Source organism: Cylas formicarius, unplaced genomic scaffold (genome assembly GCF_029955315.1).
Source record: "Cylas formicarius isolate icCylForm1 unplaced genomic scaffold, icCylForm1.1 PGA_scaffold_4__25_contigs__length_36172078, whole genome shotgun sequence".
In the NCBI taxonomy this organism is placed as follows: Eukaryota; Metazoa; Arthropoda; class Insecta; order Coleoptera; family Brentidae; genus Cylas; species Cylas formicarius.
This window is the reverse complement of record NW_026844334.1, coordinates 12,269,401-12,292,260: the sequence shown is the minus strand read 5'-3', so window position 1 is coordinate 12,292,260 and position 22,860 is coordinate 12,269,401. Positions and strand designations below refer to the sequence as shown.

The window sequence follows — 22,860 nt, the reverse complement described above, 5'->3', positions numbered from 1 at the left end:
AACTCAGGTGTGCGCACTTTGCTGGAAAGAAAAGTCTAAGTTAGTGCGAAATTTATGGGCATTCACTACCTGAGGGGAATAAATTTTACGGTTTTTTTTCTATATTATCCAATGACTAGAGGCTTAGAAGTATTGGAAGGCACGGATCAAAAGTGTGGTCGTTCGCGCCAGAAATTCAAATTTTATGTTGGTATTGCGAGTTTTGTAACCGAAGAGAGGAAGAAGGAAGGAAGCCAATAGAGAATATTGATAGTATATTATGCACCAAGTGTGGTAAACGACATTTGAGTCACGAGTTTATTTGACACGAGCGGAGCGTAACGGAGCGAGTGATTAATAAACAAGCGACATAAAAAGTTTACCAAACGTGTTGCATACTATAATTTTTCGGTACATTTTTGCAAAACAACACGAATGCATTGACCGAAATGACCGTCAAAAATTAACAAACGTCAAAATTTAAACTGTGCGGTAATATCCCGAAAAATGCTCCGCTAAAAAGTGACACTTTCTGCACGCTAGATCGGTGTATGTTATGCGAGAAGTATGGTAATAGTATATTATGCAAGAAGTACTCGTTTATTAAAAACTCGCTCCGCTCGTCTCAAATAAACTTGTGAGTTAAAAAGTTTACCGAACGTGTTGCATACTATACTTTTTCTACGACCGTTAGTTTTTGGGTACATTTTCGCAAAACAACACGAGTACATTCACTGACATTACCGTCAGAATTGACAAACGTCAAAATTCAAAGCTTAGGAAATATATCCGAAAACATCCGATCGCTCCCAAATCCGTGCGGTAAAATCTCGGAAATGTCCGAAATGACTTTCCCGCACGCTAGATCGGTGGGTAATTAGGTATTTTACAGACGGGAGTAGAAAAACATTTTTGCAAAACAGCACCGATCCATTCATTGAGAGGACCGTCAGAATTGACAAACGTCAGAATTCAAGCCGTGCGGTAAAATGTCCGAAGTGGTTCGGACCCGTGGGACAAGAAACTCACGTGGTAAAGTGACGCTTGCCGCATGTTAAATCGGTAAATAATTAGGTATTTTACAGAAGCGGGTAGAAAAAAATATTAAGTGTGTTATGTGGTCCGTTTACCCCATACTACAAAAGTTGGTTTGATTGAGATTGAGAATGGTGGGCTGGTTCGAATCCTGCTGGAAAGACCAAAAACTGTTGGGGAACTCAGTCAGTGGTTGGGAAGTTTTGTAGATCTGGGCAAAATATATAATCCAATCCTAAAACCGAATAAAAAGGCAGATAAATTCAGTTTTACTTTTTTTCTGACTGACTGCAACAGCTTTTTGGATTTTTGCTGATAGAGAGTAAAATCAAGCGCGTAAAATTAATCACTTGTATTAACGTTGTCTTTTTAATTTGACAAAGCTGTATTTGTTTGTACCCTCTGTCGGTTTTATGACTTCCACATCGCGCGTATCCTGTACACAGTACTTTCCACATATACGCATATCTACGACTTTTTGGGAAAGATTCGGTTTTTTGTTTTTTCTTCTAATAAATAAATCAGGGCCTATGTGTTACCCTTAAGAACTGTACACCCTTGTAAAATCTTTATTTTTGGTTCGATTTTGATAATTTTTGATTGTTTGGCTTATTGCTTCAACTTAAAGTAATGAACAACTGGGACCATTTAACAAAATAGAGAGAAGTACTATTAGGGATTATAAAAAAAATAAATTGGAAACAAATTATTATCGAGGAGTACTTAGAACCCAATTATACCAATTTTTATAATGTTTTAATACAGAGTGTTTGAAATATCGTTTGTGCCCCTCTTAAGGCCGTACATCGTTGTAAAATCTTTGATTACGGTTAGATTACGATAATTTGTTTTATTGGATAAATCTCTTAGAAACGCACTAGAACCTTGTTTCTTTTTACATCAACCTAAAGTCACGGCCACCTGGGACTAATTTTTGATGTCAAATAGCGAATTCTTCTCAGGACTTATTCAGGACTACATAAAACCTAACTATACTATTTTCCAAGAAGTTCGCTTAAGCATTACTCCTGTAGGATGTTTGTTTATGGTTCAATTTTGATAATTCGTTTTTGCTAGACATAACTTGGTAAAGAGAAATGAAACGAGTTTTTCATATAGCATCGACTAAAGGCGTGGCTAACTGACGCAGTTTTTTAATGCTGAAAGTACTTTGAGAGATTTTTTCAACTTGAAAATGGCAGCAGATTCGTATTCAAGACTACTTAAAATTAACTACCCCAGTGACCAAAGTTTTTAATAGTTTAAAAAAATAAATATTGTATACCTTGTAAATAACGATTATTCTGTATGTTATTTTAAGATCTTACAAATTTTGATTATACAAATTTCAAAAATAATGATAAAAAGACTTTTAAGGGACATTTACATTTTAGTATCATCTTAAAAAAACAGCATTAATAAATCTTAGTATTGGAATGGTATAATGTAAACAAAATTAAAATGTATATTATCCAGTGGATTTACAAGTCCATGACAAACTTCGTTTTACGTAGGAAAAGGCCGACGTGAATCACATTTGATATTTCTGTTATTTTCATTATCAGATGAGGATTAAAAATCCTTTTTAATTAAAAAAATACAGCGTTGTAGTCTGTTTAGTTCAAATCTAATCCGCTTAAATCATTAACAAAAAAAGAATAATCAAAATCAAACCCTTGATGTAATAAGAAACATAAGGTTTTAATACGTTTTTGAGAGATCCATCCAACATCCAACATAATGAAAGATTTTACAACAATGTAAAGCCTTAAGCGGGACGCAAACGATATTTCAAACACCCTGCATTGAAACATTAAAAAATTGTATACTTAGGTTCTAAGTACTCCAATCAATTTTTTCTAAATATCTAACGGCACCAAGGTTTTAGTGCACTTTTCAGACAAATCCAACAAAAAAAATTATCAAAATAAACAAAGATTTTACAAGGGTGCGAAGTTCTTAAGTGGGACACACTGTAGATTGAATAAATAAAACGCACAAAAGTTGACATAGATATATCTCTTTATTATACAGTAATACAACAATATAAAACAGTAACTCGGATTTTTTTTAGGATTAGTTAATTTGCAAAATGCACCATATTAATTCGAGAATGCATGCAGACTTCACGAAAATATTACGCACTAACAATATATAAACGCAGTTTCCATTTTAACAACATTAAAGCTAATATAAAATCTTGTATGGATATAAAAAGCAACTGCAGCGATAGAAATACTATGAGGCAATAATTTTTTCGAAATTGAAATGTGTAAATGAAACAATCTTACAGGTATTGTATTTTAAATATATTGTCTTTTTCAGGAATGGCTGTATACAAGAAAAAACATAACGACATTGCGCATAACTCCGTATATCACTTTCGCTTTTGTCATTTTAATAAATTTGGCCTCTTACAATATATCACGACTCTGCCCATTTGCGGCCCTCTAAGTAGCCACAAACACGTCCACCAACGGCTCAAATAGCATTCTCTGGCAGATCAACACGTGTCTTAAATTCTTTGGTATTGAATTGCATAAATGCTATATGCTCTCGTAAGCGTCATCGTTGATAGGTGAATGGGGACTGCCGTTCAAAAACTCTTCGAGCTCGTCTCTGCGAGACGCTGTGCCGCTACGAGATTTGCGCTTCAGCTTCTTCTCGCCTTTGTCGAGTTTGTTCGAGGTGTGGTTTTTCTCTTTGTCTTTGTGTTTCGATTTTTTATGTTTTTCTTTCTTCTCAGACTGGAAGAGTGTTTTTTTTAGATAAACATCTCGGAAACAGTGTACTCAACTTCAGGAATATATGGAAAAAAGGTTGAAAACATTTTATTGTTTTGTTATGTGAAATAACCAAAACAAGCAAAAAAATCTTTTTATTTGCATTTTTAAGCTCTTTAACCTGAAAGTGCAAAAAGTTTATGCTGTACGATGTCACCTACCTATGAAAACGGGAAGTTAGAATGATCCTAAACTAAACAGCGCAAAACCATTTTAAATAAGCGTTTAATTAATCCTTAGAAACAAAATGAATGTGTATTCAGCAATTTATTGACTAGCATTTTCAAAACAAATTATTTCTAAACATTGAAAAGAATTGTTTGTGTTGAAGAAATTGTTATGAAGATTCATGGATCGTATAATTTGTCAATGGTTGTTTAATATCTGCATCTTTTGGACATTTTGCTATTTAAGTGGTAATTCTGAATAATATAGGTAACATGGGTCTACGATGCACTTTTTAGGACCGTTTGCAGGTAGTTGGTTAGGTTAAGAGCTTTCAACAACTGCGTTGTTCAGTTGATCTGCATTAATTTTATCCTTTTATTCTACACAATAACAACCTCAACAGAAATATATTATTGGAATATATTATTCTGATTGGTGCCACACTTTCTTAATCACAAGTCGCCAAATAGAGTGTGGCTCAAATAAAGCTTCTGAATTTATTTATAGAAAGGCGACCCGCGAAAATTAATAGTTTAATTTTTTTGTCACATTACAACATCTCGTCGATACACATTAATAAGAAAACCATTCAAAAAAATGCTCTCGGAAATTTTGAAAAAAAAATCGCAAAACCTAACATCGATTGTTGAAGGGGCTAGTTAATATAAACTCAACTCGTATTTAGTTTAGTAAGTAATGAGTGTGTTTACATGTTAGAGTTCTGCAAACAATATACCGTTTTTACGACTTAATCGTATTTAACTTTGTAAAATTTTATCAAGGTCTAACCGCAGGCCTACCTCGCTTTGTAACCCTTAATAAATAGATTCGCAATTCCACAATGACATTCCAAAACCGTGCTTCGGTACTTCGTGCCTACAAATGCTGAAAGCCGAAGGATTTGTGTAGAGCTTCGTCGTCGAGATTCCTCGATTATTATTAGTTCATGCAGTGAATAACAGTAAGTTGGTAATTACTAATTAGGAACACAAGACGGAATGGAAATAACTCAAAAGCTTCGACGGCTAAGAAAATACTGTTTATAAATCAATCAATCATTATAAATCAATTATCTGTATTGATTTCCTAGGAAAATATTTGGTACACGTACTGAAAGGAATGGTCTCTTATGCTTTACAACAGGCCGGTCTTAAACTCAATCCGAAGTCAAAACCATAAAAGATTGTATTTGGAAAACTCTAGCTACAAGTTTTAACACAAGAAACGTCAAAGCATTCTAAGTTTAATTGGTCCAAACCATAATTAGGATCAATAATTAATTAATGTGTAACCTAAATACAATTAAAAAAACGATCCAAGTCAAAAACCGGTGCCACACTAAGTTTCATGGTTGAAACCTTCCTAACTATACTAAAGCTCCATTTTCAAGAGTCTCACTATCTGATCCACATACCTTTTCCTTCACTTTGTCCTTTTTCAACGAAGTGGAGGGGTGCGTGTCTTCACATTCGCTCTGGAAACTTATGTTGCCCGAACTGGGCGTTTTCTTAGAAGTCAAAAGTTCCATGTGAACGTTAGAAGATGTCACGCTGGTCGTATCGTCATATGCAGCACTGTTACTATAATCCAAGGTCTGGCTTACAAGTGAATTATCTTCGCCTCCTAAAAATATAAGTTGTAGAAAAATGCGACTTATTTTTAGCATAGCCTTGCCTTCGGGCGATCGTCTCAACTTAGTATCGGTACCTATCCAAGCGTCATAGACATCCGACGTCAACTCCGATATCTCAGAATTAATAGTAGAATCAAACTCGTCCACAGTTTGTTTCATGTCATAATCATCCGGCAAAGTCTTTTCCAGCTCAATTTCGCTGCTGCCGTCAGATTTTCCTATCCTAACAGGGGCCGAGCACACACCGTCCATCTTTCGAACGACTTTTATTGGCGGTTTTGAGATTGACAATTCCTCGGGTTCAATGTCCTCTTGAAGTTCCGATACTAGCGGATTACCGGTATCCGTATCGCTAGAAGAAAATATATTGTTTAACGCAATACACTATATTTCTTTATTATTAAATTTAAATAAAATTTGAGTTTGGCAAATTTTCAGAAATTACTACATTTTTGTAATAATGTTTTCCGTTCGCGGAACACAATTAAACCATTATTTACAGCCGACTTTCTGGAATTCATAAGGTCCCTATGACTTAATAATTGAAATGGTATCATTCCTTTAAGTGAAAAACAAAAGAATTGCAAAACACAATAATTTGTTTTGTGGTTTCCTTGGTCTATTATTTTAAAAAATAATGGTAGAAATAAAATGTTAAAGTGTGTGAAAGCCTGACAAAGCATATATACCGTGTGTCCCACATAAGAACTGTACACCCTTGTAAAATCTTTGTTTATGGTTCGATTTTGATATAGTTTTTGGATAGGTCTCTAAAAATGCACTAAAACCTTGTTTTTCCTATTGCTTCAACTTATAGTCAGGAGTACTTTGAACCAACTGTACCAACTTTTAGAACGATTTGAGTTTGATAAATTTATTTTGTTGAATAGATCTCTCAAAAACGCACTAAAAACTTATGTTTCTAACAAAGACTCCTTATTCAGGATTACATAAAACCTAACTATACTAATAAACGAATATAGTGTGCTGGCAACATTGCGGTCGCCTCGCTTAAGCATTACGCCTGTAGAATGTTTGTTTAAGGCTCAATTTTGATAATTCTTTTTTGTTAGACAGATTTCACTGAAAGATACTAACGATTTTCTTAAAATTAAATATCATTAGAGATGATTAGATGTGAACAAAATAGAATTTACACAGCTTACAAAGATTTTACGACGATCTACAGCCTTAAACGGGGCGCAAACGATATTTCGAACACTCTGTATTGAACAAAAAAACAAATAATCAAAAAAATATAAATATGACATATACATGATTTTTTTGTACTTTAAATTGCACCGCGAAACCCTCGCTTTGCGAAGGTATGGGCATCAGATTATATTATGGACCAAGTTTAGTCACTTAAGCTTAGGTACAACCGGGCAAGTTTTTCATAAATCAGTGTTCGAACAAGTTTCTAAACACGTATTTAATGAAACTGAGAATTTAAAGTAGCACTTTACGCACGCCTGAACAGGCATGATTATGTATTTTGGAGTACGGAATAGAAAAAAAATATGTTCTTGTAAAATTGCCTAAACTAATGCTAAAGTCAGAGTATATCTAAATTATTAATTTCAAAAAATCAAATAGCCAATGAACTTTTTTAAGGACACTAGGAAAAATACAATAACCGTATACCAAGACTTACGAATCAGATAGTTCATCAGGTACCAATTTCAAATTGCTCTGCAGATTGACTTGAACATCATCCAGAAACCCAGATAACTGGCCACCATCTGGGCAAAACTCCTCGAGGGAAGTTACGGGACTAATTTCCAACTTCTTTTTATCTGGTAACCGGTTTTTAGCTACCTCGGTATTATTGATGGCTGACACAGACGGTTTCGGATCGTTAAAGTTCGACGAGTTACCATATGGTATGGGTCTGCCTGCACCAATTACGATGGAACAACTCTGTGAACGTTTCATATCGGTAGTCGTAGAGTTTCCCGGAACGGGGGGGCGCGCCAATGGGGGTGGGATGTTAGCATTGGAATCGGCAACTTCCCGCCGTTTTTTGACCAAATTCTCTAAGAATTTGCTATAATTTGCTTCATCGGAGTCGCAAAATATATCCAATTCTTGTATAGTTGCCGCAGTCTCGAGTTCGTTTCTTTCAAGTTGTCGTAGCAGAGACTGTTTTTGCAATTGCAAGAATGGCAAATTGAAAAACTTGTGTAAAACTTTAAGTCCAAAACCATTTCGCATAGATGACTCGGTATGCCTAATTTGCGCAGACCTACTTCTACAAAAATTTAAACGACTTACATAAATATAATTATCGCAAAAATTATTTCCGGCACTTCTCAGGCAATTTTGAGAATTTCTCAGCAAAAACATTCTGTTCACATTATGGATTCGCCAAGAATTATTATTGACATTTTAAATATAATTTTTAAATATTAAAAGGAAATTTACATATATTTTGCTAAAGAACGAAAATTAGGATTAAAAATGGCACGTATAACGAAAATATCAAGGATACGACATTATTTGGAGTTTTTATTTTTGTTATTCATAATACAGGGTGTCCAAATCGTGTGTCAAAATTATATAAAATTTATTATTTGTTTTAGAACAAATATTACATACAAAAGTTATAGATATGACGAAAAGGAACAATTTAAAATTATTTTCAAATATTCAAGGAGATTCTAATTTCATTATGCCAACAATTTTATAAATTAATAGTCATTTGTCATATACTTGTGTTGAAGATAGTTCGAATCGTTTTACCAACAATTTTATGAAGTCGTACAGTCATTCATCCTATACTTTTCTTGAAGTTAGTTCGAATCGTTTATACAAGGTGAGTCAAAATAAAAAATATTTTTTTTTAATCAAATAAAACAACCTATATATTACACTTCCATTAATTACTTTTATTCTATGCTCTTTCAATTTTATTAAGCATTCCTTATACTTAAACTTACTATTTTTTCAGGTATATCAAGAACATAATGAAAATTATCAAATTACATCAATATTTTGTGAATGGGCACAAGAAAAAATTTTTGAGCAAGATGACTTCCATTCCATAAAAGCGGTTGTCTTAATAGGCATAATTTTCACTCTTATATATAATGACACATAGTCAGCAAAAATGTTTCAGGTGGTATGATAGGAAATAACGTTGTAAGGCCTTATTTTTTTTAATATAGTTAAGGGGCAAGTTTACGTAGACTTTTTAGAGCAGATGTGGTTTATTAAGAAATATTCCCAGTGAAGTGAGTTCTTGCATACTATGCCCATCAAGTTATTTCGTCAATGGTGAATAGGAAGAGGTGGTCCGATTAGAAGATGGCCACCTAGATTCCCTGATCTAACCAAGATGGACTATTTTCTGTGGGGATATGTTGAAGACCACGGTAGAGTGTGCATCGAAGTTGGTGGAAGATGTTTCGAACAATACATAAATGAAACTTAATCAAACAGATATTTTGTTTTGCAATTTGGCTATTAGTTTTAAAATGTTTTTTCTCTAACTATTAGCAATATTAGTATTGCTTAAAATTGCCATAAATTCGAAAACACTCAGTATAGACCATAACAGCCCTACATTGAGTGATTGAGTATAAAAGAGATCTGTTAATGTCATAACATACAGGGTATTCCGTTAAAAAATAAGTTTGAGTTCTCACATATTTATCAAGCATGTTTGAACATAATTTTAAATTGTTTCTTTTATTCTAATCTATAACTTTAGTATCTACCATTTTTCTCTGAAACAATATTAAACTAGATACATTTCTATGACACACTATTTGGACAGTCTGTATAGGTTAAGAAAAATATTTTGATATGCGGTTTTTTATTAGCATGGTAGGCTCTTATTTAGCCATCTTTTGTTGCAACAAAAGTGATGTCATTGTATTTAGTTTTTTTGGGAAAATAAATTTTACTTATTTTCCGCATGTGTATCAATCTGGCCAGCCCTTTTCAACAACCCCAACTTTCTGCATTCTGTAGTTTTCTACAGTTATTAATATTTTTTTGGCAAAAGTTCGAACACCTACTAAGACAAAATTATTTCTTGATATGTGGCAATTAAGTTGGAGAATGTGATTAAATAATGATAATAATTTCCAGTATTTTCTCTTAGATGCTTTTCTGATAGGTTTTTTTCTTTCTGACACATAGTTTCTCGAAGCTTCCTTCTTCTGAATTGATTACTCAGGACATATTCAGCACTTTCAATTTTACTTTGACTGTAAGCTTCTTGTTATTACATTCCTTTTGATGCATTGTCATTCTGTGTTTGAAATTGTTCATGTTTTGAAAAATTCTCCTTGTTCTTTATAAAGTTTATTCAATTTAATGTGAAATGTTAGTTCCTTCATAGAATAATCATGAAAAAAATAATAATAATAACAAATTTTTTTTGATACTTACTCTGCTATTGAATCAATATAAAAGTTCACATGATCTGCAGTAACAGTCCGGTGATGTGACATATCGCAGTGATTAGATAAAATTATAACTGGAATGTGACTAGGAATTTTGGGCAGCTCTCTTTGGACATAATCAAAAGTCCACGATTTGGTTAAATCTAGCATTATAATAACACCATTTGTACCCTTGTAAACATCCAAAAACTCTGCATCTAATGCGGCTTCCTCTGGCATCTCCAGTTGGGAATTTTCTAGCTTGAGTCCATCGAAATGTTTCTTCTTCTTACCCCTATCAACCACGTCCCAGACTTCAACTTTAACTATATCGTCTGTAGCCTTGTAGTTCCATTGGATAGATGCAACTTGAATTTCTTCTGTCGGCACATATTCTTCTATAAATTTTAATCCTTGAAGTCGATGAAACAGACATGTTTTGCCTACGTTCCGATCACCTTTTATAACAATTTTCACTGAAAAGAATCCACTTAAATTATAGATCTAAAACCATAATAAAAGCTTACTGTTATATTGAACACCCTTAGCGAATTTCCGTTGAAGTGATGAAGACATTGTTTGGTGACTGGTAATTTTTCCAGGGGTGGAAGCACCGTTAGGAGTTCCATCACCCTTGTTAGCAAGTCTTTTAAAAGCGGAAAACATGTTTTATATCGAATTTAATTTTTATCCATATGCTCATGAAAACATTCTGAGCAAGCACTAGCATAGTTCCCAGATTGGAAAATTCAAAGAAACATGATTTATTGAATAAAGAAACACATAGCAAATATTTTCAGGAAATTTGAAATAACTGAGGGTCTTAAAAAGTTGTCTTTGATAAGATAATGTTTTTCAGCCTTCAGCAGGAATAATTTAACAATATAGCCAATCTATACTGACCTGACCAAATGTATAAATTTGTTCGTTTTAAAGAGAGACAAAGATAAAAATAGCGTCCAGGTTCTAAATTTTCCTGAAACGAATTAGCATAAGCCTTCCGTCAGTTGCCAGCTGAGTAAACACGTTTTCCTCTCAGAAATGTCAAAAGCCTAAAAAGGGCGAACCTAGACGTTAAAGTTTCACGAAACTTTGATGGTTTTTTATAAAATATAAATATTATTTTTGTAAAAAAGCTGCAAAGGACGTTTGAAATAGTTTGTACTTTTGGAGTGTTGCTAATAATCGTAATTATAGAGGTTCATAAACACCATATTTATCAACGTCAAAATTTGTGTGTTTACGACCAACTTTAGTTATTTCTGACAGTTTGCAAAAATAAATTTCGTTTTGTTTTGGCCAGATTGTGAACTCAAAAATTAAGGATAGTTATATCAAGAGTCTTTCAGGTAAAAATTTAATTATTTAGTATCGTAAACAATGCGTTAACTCAATAATATTGTTTTTAAAGAATATTTCGAATATTTGGAGTAGTTAAAGTGTTTAAGGAAAGTACCATAAAAATTATGTGTTTGTTTATTGTAGTGATGGCTCTGTCAACACTAACAGAGCGTGAGAGGCTGCTGCGTGTTCTTTACATTAACTCAGCCAATTCCAGCTATGCAGTCGGTAACATCGATCTTTACAAGGGATTTTCCTCAGAAGCAACTTACAGCTTAATTCACGAAGCTGTCAAAACCAATTTGGAAGGGCTGTTGTCTCTGATACAACAAGCTAATTCAGATAAAAACTTACCAAACAGGGTTATTTTATTTTACTATTTAGCGAACATTTTAAACTTGAACGACATAAGCGATGAATCAAAACATAGGGTTACTTCCCTAGTTCTGGAAATATGCCAAAGTGATCAAGAATTCTTTGATTTTATTAAATACCATTCTAAAACTCGCCTCAAAAAATCTAAGTTATCCCATACCGTCATTAAAGCAGTGGGGAAATTCTACAATCGCAAGTCACCTTTAGAACTAGCCCAATCTTATGCTAAGTTTAATCGATATCACAAGTGGTCACATAAGGATTTAATCAAGTTAGCCCATGTCAAATCTGACACTGCAAGTAAGATTAATTTCATTTTGTAGGGGGTTAATGTTAAGCTGACTTATTTTTAGCTAAAAACATTGTTATTAATTATATTTTGAAGCAGACTGATAGTGATGCGGAGCCGCAGGAAGCAAAAGATATTATAAATAGAATTAAAAAATCTGAAGAGCTAAGGAAAACAAGTGATTCCCTAAAAGCAGTTGAAATTATCACCGAATTTGACTATTCTATTCACCAAGTAAATCCTGATCTGCACCAAACAAAAGATGTAAGTAAATTGTCTTTAATTGTGGGTTAAAAGAAAACATTTTATTTGTTCAGGTATGGACTGCGGTTTTGTCAAATATGCTCCTCAAAGAAATTTTGCCATGTTTAGGAAAATTGTACAAATTAGGCCTTCTAAAGCAGAATTCCCCTGTGCATGCTTTTCTACTGGATATTTTTACAAACGCAGAGAAGGTAAAAGCTAGCGGAGTTCATCCTATTGATGTATTTTCTTACATGAAAAAATTGGAAAAGGGTGGTCGGTGAGTAGCAACTAATTGCTGCCGTACCATCAAACAAATTGTGACGTTTTTTTAGGCCTATTGATCCCAAGTTGCTCCATCATTTGCAGAATGACAAGAAACTTTCAGAGGAAGAATTGAAAAAAGCCAAAACCAGAACGGAGGCTAAATGCCCTTCTATTTTAACTGCTTTAGAAAACTGTTTTACATTGGCTTGCAAAAATGTAATCCCCACAAAGAAACGATATCTCATCTCCATAGATGTAACTGAGAAAGCAATGAACTCACATTGTATAGGGAATAAAACCCTAAATTGTGTTGAAGCTGCTGTTAGTTTTGCTCTAGTTTTGTTGAAAGTTGAGGAACATGTTACAATAGCTACATACTTTAATGATCGAATCAATATAATTAATGTCCATAAAGGTATATGGCTTAAACAGGGGTTGTGCAGTTTTTAACAGATTTCTTTTTGTTAGACATTTCTTTTGCTGACCTGGTGGAAAATGTATGTTCAAAAAAGAGCAGTTATTCTTTATATTCAAGTTCATTTGAATGGGCTTCAAAGGAGAATAAGCTTTTTGATGTATTTATTAATTTTATACATCACCGGTTTCGGGAGAACATTCCCAAAACGGAGAAGTTATCTCGATTTCAGACAGAGCCCCTTGAGAAATATCGAGAAAGCTCTAGACTACCAGATGCAAAGTAAGGATATATAATTTTGTTAGTAGATAATGAAAAAAAAAAAGATTAAATTGAAAGGCTATATCCATCATTTAAACCTTATGATTGATTTCAGATTGGTTATGGTTTGCCCTTCATCTCCCAACTTTGTGGCAGCAGGTTCACAGGACATCCCCAACATGATTGATGTACTTGGATTTGACGCAAGTGCTTGCAAAGTCATAGAGTGTTTTAGTAGAGGTACTTTTCGTTAAATAACTTATCAAACTGAGATATATTTGTCCATCCACAAAAGAAGTGTTCAACTCTCATGCATAAAATATGCGGCAACATTTTAAGAACTAAAAACAATTAGGTTAAGGAAAAAATAGTTGGTAGTAGGAATTTTTACACTTTTAATATCATCTTATTCAGAATATTAATAGGGCTGTGTCATCCTGTGAAAGACTGTTCGCCTAGAAGTTCTGTTATATTTCTACTTGGAAGAATCAGTTATATATATAAAACCATTTTGTTCCAAAAATTATTTTTTCTATTAAAATTTTTTTTATATGCTAACTCCTCTTAAAGGGCATTTTTTTAATTTTTAAAATTTTATATATGACCAGTAGCCTAAATATATTTAATTGTTTTTGGTTACAGTTCATCATAGTTTCTGGTCAAGGTGCCTTTTCAAATGTAAGAAATAAGTTTCTTGGAAAATCGCACCCATTTTGTTCCAAAAATTGTTTTTCTATTTAAATTTTTTTATATCCTAGCTCATTTAAAAGGGCATTTTTAAAATGTTGTTTTCCTTACAATTTTTTTGGTCAAGATGCTTTTTCACAGTCAAAAAATATGTTTCTTGGAAAATCTCAACCGTTAGATGCCTTTATTGAACTAACAATTTCAGCTTTTTGTAATATGTGTATTAATGCTGCCATGAAGTGCTTAGAAAGAGTGGGGACCTTATCTTATATTGTGTATTATCACGTTAAAAATTTGCATGCACGTCAAATAGAATAAAACTTCATTGTAGCCGTCGATTTTACTCAGTTATTTTGTCGGAACCACATTAAAAATTAATTAACATTACATATCTGCATAACAGTAAACATAAATTATAATTTATACCAAATTATGGATATGTATTTGTTGACAACCTGTATTTTCGTATCTCCCACGAGATATTTCACTTTTTTTTCTCTGGCAGATAATTTTGTTCTAGGTTAGATTAGATTTGAAAGTGCTTAATAATGAGGTATAATAATTATCAAGCGCAAGCTTTTTCGTCACTAATCTTAGAGATGTGCCTTCACTAATAAAAAAAAGTTCTCCTGTTTCATTCCCTGGACGCAATTCCGTTTGGTACTCATTTATTTCCCGACTCGTTTTTAAGGCTGTGTTTTATTACCTCAAATATTGCGTAATATGATTGAACTGCGCGCGCATCTCCGAATTTGGAATTGTATGCCCAGGAATTAAACTGGTTCTTTGTTTACTTTTTGGAGTTGTGTTAATTTTATCTAGGATTTGTTTAACTAATTAAAAAATTTATGAAAAACTGAGGTATATCAACCTCGCCAAAAAAAAAATGATAACTTTAGGAAATAATGGAAACTATTCTTTCGTTGGTGTTTGCTTTGGCTTTTCAAATTAATAGTAACCAAAAATTTTGATTTGTCAATTGTTGTTTGATGAAAATAGAAGAATTATGTTCACTAAATGGTCTGCAGGCAATTTTTTTTATAACATTGATCTCTAAATATTTTTGCTCTCGGTTTATGGAATAAATATTGTTACTCCGTCAAAAGGGATCCTGTGATTTTTTTTAGCTTTACATTTCGTTTCTTTTTTACGAAAAATAAAATAATTGTACGCTTTGTGAAAATATAAATTACTAATTTTGAGTTACTTTGTTGTTTTTATTAACACATTTTCTTTTTTACGAACATTTTAAAATCCCAAATATTACCTAGTTTGTGAAAAAAAAACAACCAATTTTGCACGAAATCTCATTATTATTCTTTCAGTAGTCACGAGTACATATTTTGCTCAAAATTTTAGTAAACATTTGAATATTTAGATGCGTGGACCGTTTTAGATAGGCATCAGTCCGGCATTATATCACCTAAATTAAATACGCTAAATTGTTTGGAACTCTTCGGGCAACACTAAAATGTGTGATATGTTTGTTAGTTACCTTTTTATATATTAGAAATTATTTAGGCTATTATGCTAGACTGCTCAACAGTGATGAGTCGGACTTTTCTTTCTTCATTTTATGTCTTAAAAGAAAACCTCTCTGGCAATGGATGTTAGTACTAAGGCTGCTTATCATATGATAGGTTGAAATAAAGTTGTCAAAATATAAATTTATTAAAAGCAAAAATAGTTAAAATTATTAACATTCGACACAAAAACTATAGTAGAGCAGCAATAGTTTTGTAAATACTTCAGCACCATACTGAAATCATATTTATAAATTTGGTTACTTTAAATCTACTTGCAAATATATTTGATGGAAATATAATATAAAATAATAACAAAATATAGTAAATAAAATTACTGTAGTGGCACATTTCCAGCATTTAAATTGTAATTTAGTTAAAAACAATCAATATTCTGATTACTAATCATTTTTGTCAAACAAAGGTTTTACCTTTTGTTTTCTTCAAGCGCCAATAAATTTTTCGAACATAAAAAGGTCCAACTCGTCGCCAGTAATACACAAAACTACGGTTTGCTGTTTCATAAGTCATTTTAGATCTGGGATCATAGCCCAGATAGTTTGAAAACTGTTAAGTATAAAATGGAAAATTTTTCGAGCAGATAGCTTAAGTCATATCACATATTCCAATACAAACACGCGTATGTATATTTGCGTCGAAAAGGAACATCGCTCAGGAAAAGACCGCATTAATTAAAATAAGTCGCATCATTAACGCTACGTACATGGTTCAAGTTTTTATTTCATCCTTTTGGGTACAGAATTGCAAATTTATATAAGCTTTTTTTTTTAACGATATTACTGTATCACTTATGCAGTCATAGCGAGAATCGCTAAATCGCGAAATACACTTTTAGCGCCCAACGTGAGACCCAGAAAAGTAACATTATTTAGTAAGTACAAGTTCCAGTCGCCCATCTCTACACGTTTTGCTTGAAATGTAAATGATTGTCTTTACTTCAGAGGTTGGTAACATATTACTTGAAGTTTAGGGGTGATTTACAGCCATAATAATATTGATTTACTTTTGACGCTTGGCGCTGAATTTTAGTGCCAATTCTTGCACAATTATTCGTCTGTCACAGCACAGTCGTGCCAAATAAAGCTGCATTTATACAGGTTTTAATTGAAAATTGAAAAGAAGTGTAGGCAATGAAGAAAGGTGAAATTATTGAATAAACTGTTTACAAATGTGTTCAAATTAGACTTATATATTTGGATTCTCAACTATGTAGGGATGAAAATATTTTCAATTTCTATTCAGAATCACACGACACAATAAGCACAACTCCATATTATCAGTTGACATTAGTATTCTGAATATACCATTTTCAATTTTGATTTTGAAATTTAAAGTGTTTTCGCTTTTAATTAACAATTGAACAGTTATTTACAATGCTTTTGCATCGTTTAGTGTGTGGAATAAAAAGGTTGCGGTCATCCTAACTTTAATTTTCGGAGGTAACTGTTTTTCGCACAATGTTGGCTGACGGTTTATACTTTTATTATGAATAAATTGTCCTGTCTTCCATGGATGTCTTATAATTAAAAATGAACAAACATTCGGGTTTCTTTAGTGGTTTTAAACAATCATTGGCATGCTTACGTAAGAAAAAAAGGACGCAAGAATAACAGGGTATCATAACCTAAAATTGGTAGAATTTACTGTACAAGAATTTAAACACTTGTGCGTTAGAGATGTGTATTAGTCTCGCATAACATTGCGTTAATGGAGTTCCAAGTGCCGAAACAACTATCAAATAAAAGGTCCAATGTAGAGATCACAGATTTTTTTCAGCTGATAAGTTGACGAAATGAATTGACTGAAAATAGCCGCGATATGAAAGTACAATATAATCACAAAACATTTAATACACAATTAAGCATAGCTCTGGCTGTGTTCTAATGTGACTCCCGGTATTTTGCTGCCCTGTTCCACCCAATTTTTCAGTCGGCCCCGAAGCTCTTCCAAACTCTTCGATTTTGCTTTGTTTATGCGCTTGTACTTCACATCCTTGGGTTTTGTAACCGAGCGGTGATTAAGCATCACTCTGTTGTAAGTTCTGACAGGACTAGCGTTGGGTTTGTGATTGTCTTGGTTTTCGGAATCGCTTGTCGTGTCATCACCATTCTGACACGACCAATTTGGCAACCTCGCTTTTTGCTTCGCAACATTCTCGTCGCCTGAATCTATGTTACAATTTGACTTTCCTCTGGTTGCGAACGACTCCCTTCGTTTGTTTGCTTCGGTTTTCTCGTTTTGGTTATCATCTGCGTCTTCTTCCACACTGTATACCGTTTCCAGTATCTCCGGTCTTCGTAGGAAACAATTGTTTCTGCGCATAGAGGTGTACTTGAGGTTAGGATCAATGGCATCCGATATGGACCGAACGACGGTGATGCCATCTCTAGTGGAGGGTCGAAGCTTAATTGGATGATATACTGTACTGTCAGAATCTACGTCTTCCAAGACGACGGCGCTATCTGAATCATTTAACGAATCCAAATCCGGAAGGCAGTTTTCCAGCTCTGTGATTTCGTGAGGAACCTCCAAGCCGTTGTCTGTCAGACGGGTAGTTAGAGTTTCGATAATCCTCTGCTGCCGGCAAATTATCGTTTCCCTGACGTTCAACATGGCTGCTATATCCTTTTGCTTCCGTATCAGCCTGGATTCAAGAAGCAGCAGCTTTGAACTCAGGACTTTGAGTTGTTCACATTTTTCCTTTTGCAGCCTGGTCACGAGCATTTCCTGCAAACGGTAAGTGAATGTAAGAGCGTCATTTTTTTTGGGACTAGAATACTTACTTGAAGTTTATACGCCCGCCTCCAAGCCATAATCTGTTGAGCTTGCGTTCTGGTCTTTTGTCTCAGGTCTCTCACCAATTTTCGGGCGTCGTCGAGGTTTTCGAAATCGCATGACGTCATCTGACTGCCGGTTGTGTTTACGGGACTTTGAAAACGAGTGACCGTCCCCAAACTTCGAGATCTGTAAAGTGAAAAACGAATTTTTATTTTTAATTCTTTTTCACTTTATTCTGGAAAAGCGAATAATCTTGTTTTTTTGCGATATTATAAATCACGGAACAGGAAAATTCTACCTTAAATTATTTTAACTTAAAATATCGTTATTACAAATTTTCGAATTCATATCAATATGGTCGGTAAATGCAGAGTCAACGAATTACCGCTAATTTGAATAACCACACGATTACCGCAACGCGAAGTAAAACATTCTGCACTAAAATGCAGGTACGAGTACGCAAGCTAGACGCAAACGCTGCTGGCTAGATAAGTACCGCTCTGTGGCAACAAAAATATAAACATAATAGAGTAAACGGGGTTTTATGATTCTATTCGAGATTCGTGGGCAACGTCCTTGCGGTAATAAAGCAAGGTCGTGAGTAGAAAGGCTAGTGCACTGTCGGCAAAAAAAAAAAAGCGAAGACATTCACTTCTCCCGGCTATTCGTCGAAATCTTGTTGAATTTTGGTGCGGTATATTTTAAAGTAATGTGCGCTCAGAATTGACACTTGCAGACGAATAACTAAATTAATGTTAATTAAATAATGTTGGCTGTTAAACTGTTGGCGTATTTCGAATTGGCATTAATATTTACGTTGGCGCCATCTAACAAGCGGTTAGTAGAGCGCGTTATTGATGAAATTTCGTGTCGCTACCGTTCGCGAGAGGGCAGCGCGTAACCGTCTCTAACCAATATGTTCTGAACAATGCACCTGCCTCTACAGCTCTGTCTTTGTGTTTTGGCAGTTTCTAACCTTCACAAGTGTTTGCTCGACGTTTGTAAACAAGATAGTTATGAGCGGAATAACGATTGAAAAAACGAAATACGAATGCGCACAGCTACCGAAACGATTACCGAGGGAAGAGATGTTACGCAAAACAGGTTTACAAGTCGGGAAAGTTGACTTGTATTATGGCAGGAGCGTGAGGAACGATGCTTCGCTGGTTCCGCCTATAAGGCAAACTGCGTCTATTTTCAAGCAGCCAGTTACCGTGTACAAAACTCAAGAAAGCAAAGTCAAATCGGACTATAAAAATGGTAATCAAGAAAAGCCAAAGCAGTTGATATGGGAGAAACGATTAGAAGGGTTAAGAGCTTGCGATATAGATGGGACAGAGTTTGAAGCAATGCAGCTTCCTAAAGGTCTGAAACCTGTGGGGCCGCATGTGACTGAAGACACTATTATACAGAGCGTAGCGACAGCTTTGCACGCCTCTTCGCAACCCGTTACAGGACAAACAGGCACTAAGAGTTCGCTAGAAAAAAACCTCGGAGTTTTCCTTGATCCAAAACAGCCCTTAGTACAAGCAGTTAACATATGCGATGAGGATATCAAACGACAGGAGGAAAGAGTGTCCTTGGCAAGGAAAAAATTACAAGATGCTTTAAAACAAGGGCAGTAAATAATAGAGACTCTTCTGGTTAAATTGTTCAACAGTGTGTATGGGTGTGTGTTTTTTTATGTACTCTAAGAGGCGTAATAAATTCTGATCTGGTGTGAATAGAGAAGTTTTCAATTTCACCACTTTATTTTAAATATTACAATGTAAAGAAATTCTATGGATACTATTTCACATACTTTCTTCTGTATGTCATAGTCAATAAGATAAAATATGAATACTTGTATTTCACAGACTTTCTTTAAATCTCAATCAATAACGGGAAGGTAGTACGTCTACATTGTTATTTGTATTAGGAAGTTAATTACCCTATAAATTATACCTGAATAGTCAGAAGCTCGCGCCCAATAAAATATTTCTTACTTAAAATCAGGATTTTCCGTCTGTCTTCAAGAGTTTCTTGATAATTTAAAGAAGAATAATTACTGCGAAAGTAAGTTTTACAGCTCCTTAAAACCTGTTAATTATAAATTGAAAACAGTTTATTTGTGTTTATACGGTAACGGCAGTCTGAATTCTTTGACAGCTATCGTCTATTAACCACGTAGCGAATTCATTTTACCGTGTGTGTGTTAGGTAGGTACGCAAACCGAATCGAACGGATGTAACCAATTTGTATCGTGTTTTGTTGGCGACCGGTTTGTTCATTTATTTATAACAAAGTGGAACGCCAAATTGGTTTCTATTATAATTTCGTAACCTAAAGCTATCTGAACACTTTTTTTAACGAAAATTTTAAATCGAAAAAGATCAAGTGCTTATCTGCGTTGTGCTGAATGTTTGGAGCTTTGTAAAATTGGTTTCGCCGCGTCGATAAATAGGAAGCATATTTCCATTTTAATAAATCCTCTGTATTCCAAACTAGAAATTGCGGCGGGAATATTCGCAACGTCCGTTAATCCTATAAAAGAATAAATGACCGTTAAATGAAAAACGCTGTTAAGTCGTAAATTTAAATAAACCGGCTATTATTTCTGGCAGAAAGGCAATGGAGTTGGCTTTCGAGTCCCTATATTCCGTGGGTTTTACGTTTTCTGCGGTTGCTTACGCTCGGTGTTGTCAGTTCGATTTTTATTCCCTTAATGAATATGGAAGTCAGAAATTCGGCAGAGTCCAGTGAACTTATTTTGTTACGGAAATTTCCGAAAATGATAGAAGTAAAGGGAAAGAACATAAGTACAACAAATTCGAGGAAATGAAACAGACAAAGAAAAAATAGGAACAAATAATAAAAATCAATTTATTTTGAATTTGAATCTCAATCTAATAAAAATATTACTATTATGTTTATGAAACAGTATAATAATACTTACGTTTTCATTTGTTTTACGACGGAGTAGTGGAATAAATTAGAAATTCAAATAGATCTACTGAAAAATCGCCAGAACTGGCAACGTAGTTTACGATTAGTATCTGCGCGGAGGTATAAAATACTGCAGATTAATAAAATCAGGAACAACGGAAAGACATTTCAATTTAAGATATTGTTGGAGCAATAGAAGCAAATCAACTAGTATCATACAGGGAATACCAGTATTATGACAACAGAATTTTAACGGTAGATAGACTCAAGGATAGGATATTGCCGTGTATTTGGTTCTACGATCTGCTTTCTGAGATAGAGACTATGCATCAGACAATGCCTTTCAAATGAATAAAAAATAGTTTTTTTAGAGGACAACAAATATTTGGAATTGTAAAAGTCAATATAAAATTAAACTTCGCTCCACACTTTTTGTTATCGGAAACATTTTCTAAAGCACGAGGTAATTGATGTCTCTACGTCACTGAGCTAACTTTAGTTTAATTTGAAGAGTCTAAGATTTGAACCAGATTTTACTATTTATTATAAAATTAATTAATATGCCGAAATAAGTTCGTTTAAAGGTTATAAACTGTCATAGTGAGGTCCCGGTAACGTAAGTACAGATTATCTATGTACGTATATAAAAAATGAGTTTGCCACTATCTATAACTAACAATATTAGTTTTGGACAACACACGTGAAACTACTATATAAACCAGTACATGTAATAGAAAAATTACCTTTTAAATTTTTGTATTATCGACGTTTTGGATACGATGCTCGACCATTTTTTCATCGACTGTAAGGGGTAAGAAAATTCGGGAAGGTAGTCCATGCTTATTTCTGTCGTTTTAACGTACGAAATCACACGTTCGTCGATGAAAACTAATTGAGAAGGCGCGACGTGTTTTTAGAAAGCCCATTCGTCAAATAGGATTACCAAACAAATAACCTGTATCGGGAAACCAAATCCGATACGCGAAATGCTCGCGGAAACCTTTCAAAAACGACAAGTTTTTCTTCTAAATCGATGCCAAATCGTGAACGCTCGCCCAGACAGACGGATTCGCTAAATATTTTCCGTAAACAACGCTGCTAAATAAGTACCAACGTTGTGTTAAAAGGGAACTACAAGGATATGCGAAATAATTTCTGAAAATTTCCAGCCGGTCTTCACGAAACTTTCCATTGACTTTTATTTTCCGGGGGATGTTTTTCAGTATCGTGTTTCCACTTAACTAAAGTTCTAACAACTTCTCAATTAGCCAAGATGTTCGACTCTTATTTTATTCCCAAGGATGGTTTAAAACTTTAAAGGTTTTCTTTCGGTTTTTCCGCAATGAAACGCGCCCTCAGGGATTCATTACGTCGGCTTCCTTTGAAGCGGAAACACAAGCATCCGAAGCCAAAAAACTACAGAAAAACGAAACTTGGCGTTAGAGTTACTTTCTAAAGAAACTGGTCCAATGTCGATTTGTATTGTGGTGGTAATTTCATTAGTTTTCAGAAATATTTTTTTTATTAGAAAAAAATAATAAAACTAATAAAAAATTGTACCTACAGCGTTTTCGTTAAAACTCTTAGTTAAAAAGTTTTTTTTTATGTAAGATCAGAAACAGAAAACTTCCGGGTATTACGTAGATATTTTACTTTTCGGGCCTCTTCATTTTTTCATCGAATATTACGTACCATATATAACTTCTACTACGGTTATAGAATACAATATTTTTACTAGTGTTCTGG

General features: G+C 34.0%; 4 protein-coding genes across 8 annotated transcripts in view; 2 read left to right on the top strand and 2 right to left on the bottom strand.

The window, feature by feature from the left end:
- Positions 1–3,024: 3,024 nt before the first annotated feature.
- Positions 3,025–10,892, bottom strand: LOC132700332 (rab-like protein 6). The gene is made up of 6 exons (XM_060667562.1): positions 10,517–10,892; positions 9,997–10,465; positions 7,253–7,849; positions 5,640–5,950; positions 5,380–5,588; positions 3,025–3,761 (listed from the first exon to the last, which is right to left on the bottom strand). Exons 1-6 carry the CDS (start codon positions 10,653–10,655, stop codon positions 3,561–3,563), a joined length of 1,926 nt encoding a protein of 641 aa, XP_060523545.1. The 5' UTR covers positions 10,656–10,892; the 3' UTR covers positions 3,025–3,560.
- Positions 10,893–11,040: 148 nt separating this feature from the next.
- On the top strand, positions 11,041–15,035 carry LOC132700333 (RNA-binding protein Ro60-like). Its single transcript, XM_060667563.1, has 7 exons — positions 11,041–11,338; positions 11,475–12,005; positions 12,059–12,258; positions 12,312–12,517; positions 12,573–12,919; positions 12,973–13,201; positions 13,296–15,035. The coding sequence occupies exons 2-7, from the start codon at positions 11,477–11,479 to the stop codon at positions 13,432–13,434; spliced, it is 1,650 nt and encodes a 549-aa protein (XP_060523546.1). The 5' UTR covers positions 11,041–11,338; positions 11,475–11,476; the 3' UTR covers positions 13,435–15,035.
- Positions 15,036–15,170: 135 nt separating this feature from the next.
- LOC132700334 (uncharacterized) overlaps positions 15,171–22,860 on the bottom strand; it is an 89,167-nt gene continuing 81,477 nt past the window's right edge. For 3 of the 5 annotated variants that reach the window (XM_060667564.1, XM_060667567.1, XM_060667568.1), the window contains exons 2-3: positions 18,195–18,375; positions 15,171–18,138 (exon numbers count right to left, since the gene is read on the bottom strand). In XM_060667564.1, coding sequence (XP_060523547.1) covers positions 17,269–18,138; positions 18,195–18,375 — 1,051 coding nt within the window. In that variant the 3' untranslated portion in view covers positions 15,171–17,268. Of the gene's footprint in view, positions 18,139–18,194; positions 18,376–18,487; positions 18,706–22,860 lie in introns of those variants that run through there. The other 2 variants (XM_060667566.1, XM_060667565.1) reach the window with 2 other exon arrangements.
- On the top strand, positions 19,107–20,654 carry LOC132700776 (methyl-CpG-binding domain protein 2; the record flags this gene model as incomplete). The annotated part of the gene is made up of 1 exon (XM_060668303.1): positions 19,107–20,654. A coding segment is annotated over one exon (708 nt), but the record flags the coding sequence as incomplete, so codon positions are not given.

Excerpts from the sequence above, each read along its gene's own strand:
- LOC132700332 (XM_060667562.1), bottom strand. The coding sequence starts at position 10,655 with ATGTTTTCCGCTTTTAAAAGACTTGCTAACAAGGGTGATGGAACTCCT. Across the intron at positions 5,589-5,639 it reads GTTGAGACGATCGCCCGAAG|GAGGCGAAGATAATTCACTT; the intron begins GCAAGGCTATGC and ends TTATATTTTTAG. Across the intron at positions 3,762-5,379 it reads AGGACAAAGTGAAGGAAAAG|TCTGAGAAGAAAGAAAAACA; the intron begins GTATGTGGATCA and ends ACACTCTTCCAG.
- LOC132700333 (XM_060667563.1), top strand. The coding sequence starts at position 11,477 with ATGGCTCTGTCAACACTAACAGAGCGTGAGAGGCTGCTGCGTGTTCTT. Across the intron at positions 12,259-12,311 it reads ATCTGCACCAAACAAAAGAT|GTATGGACTGCGGTTTTGTC; the intron begins GTAAGTAAATTG and ends TTATTTGTTCAG. Across the intron at positions 13,202-13,295 it reads TCTAGACTACCAGATGCAAA|ATTGGTTATGGTTTGCCCTT; the intron begins GTAAGGATATAT and ends GATTGATTTCAG.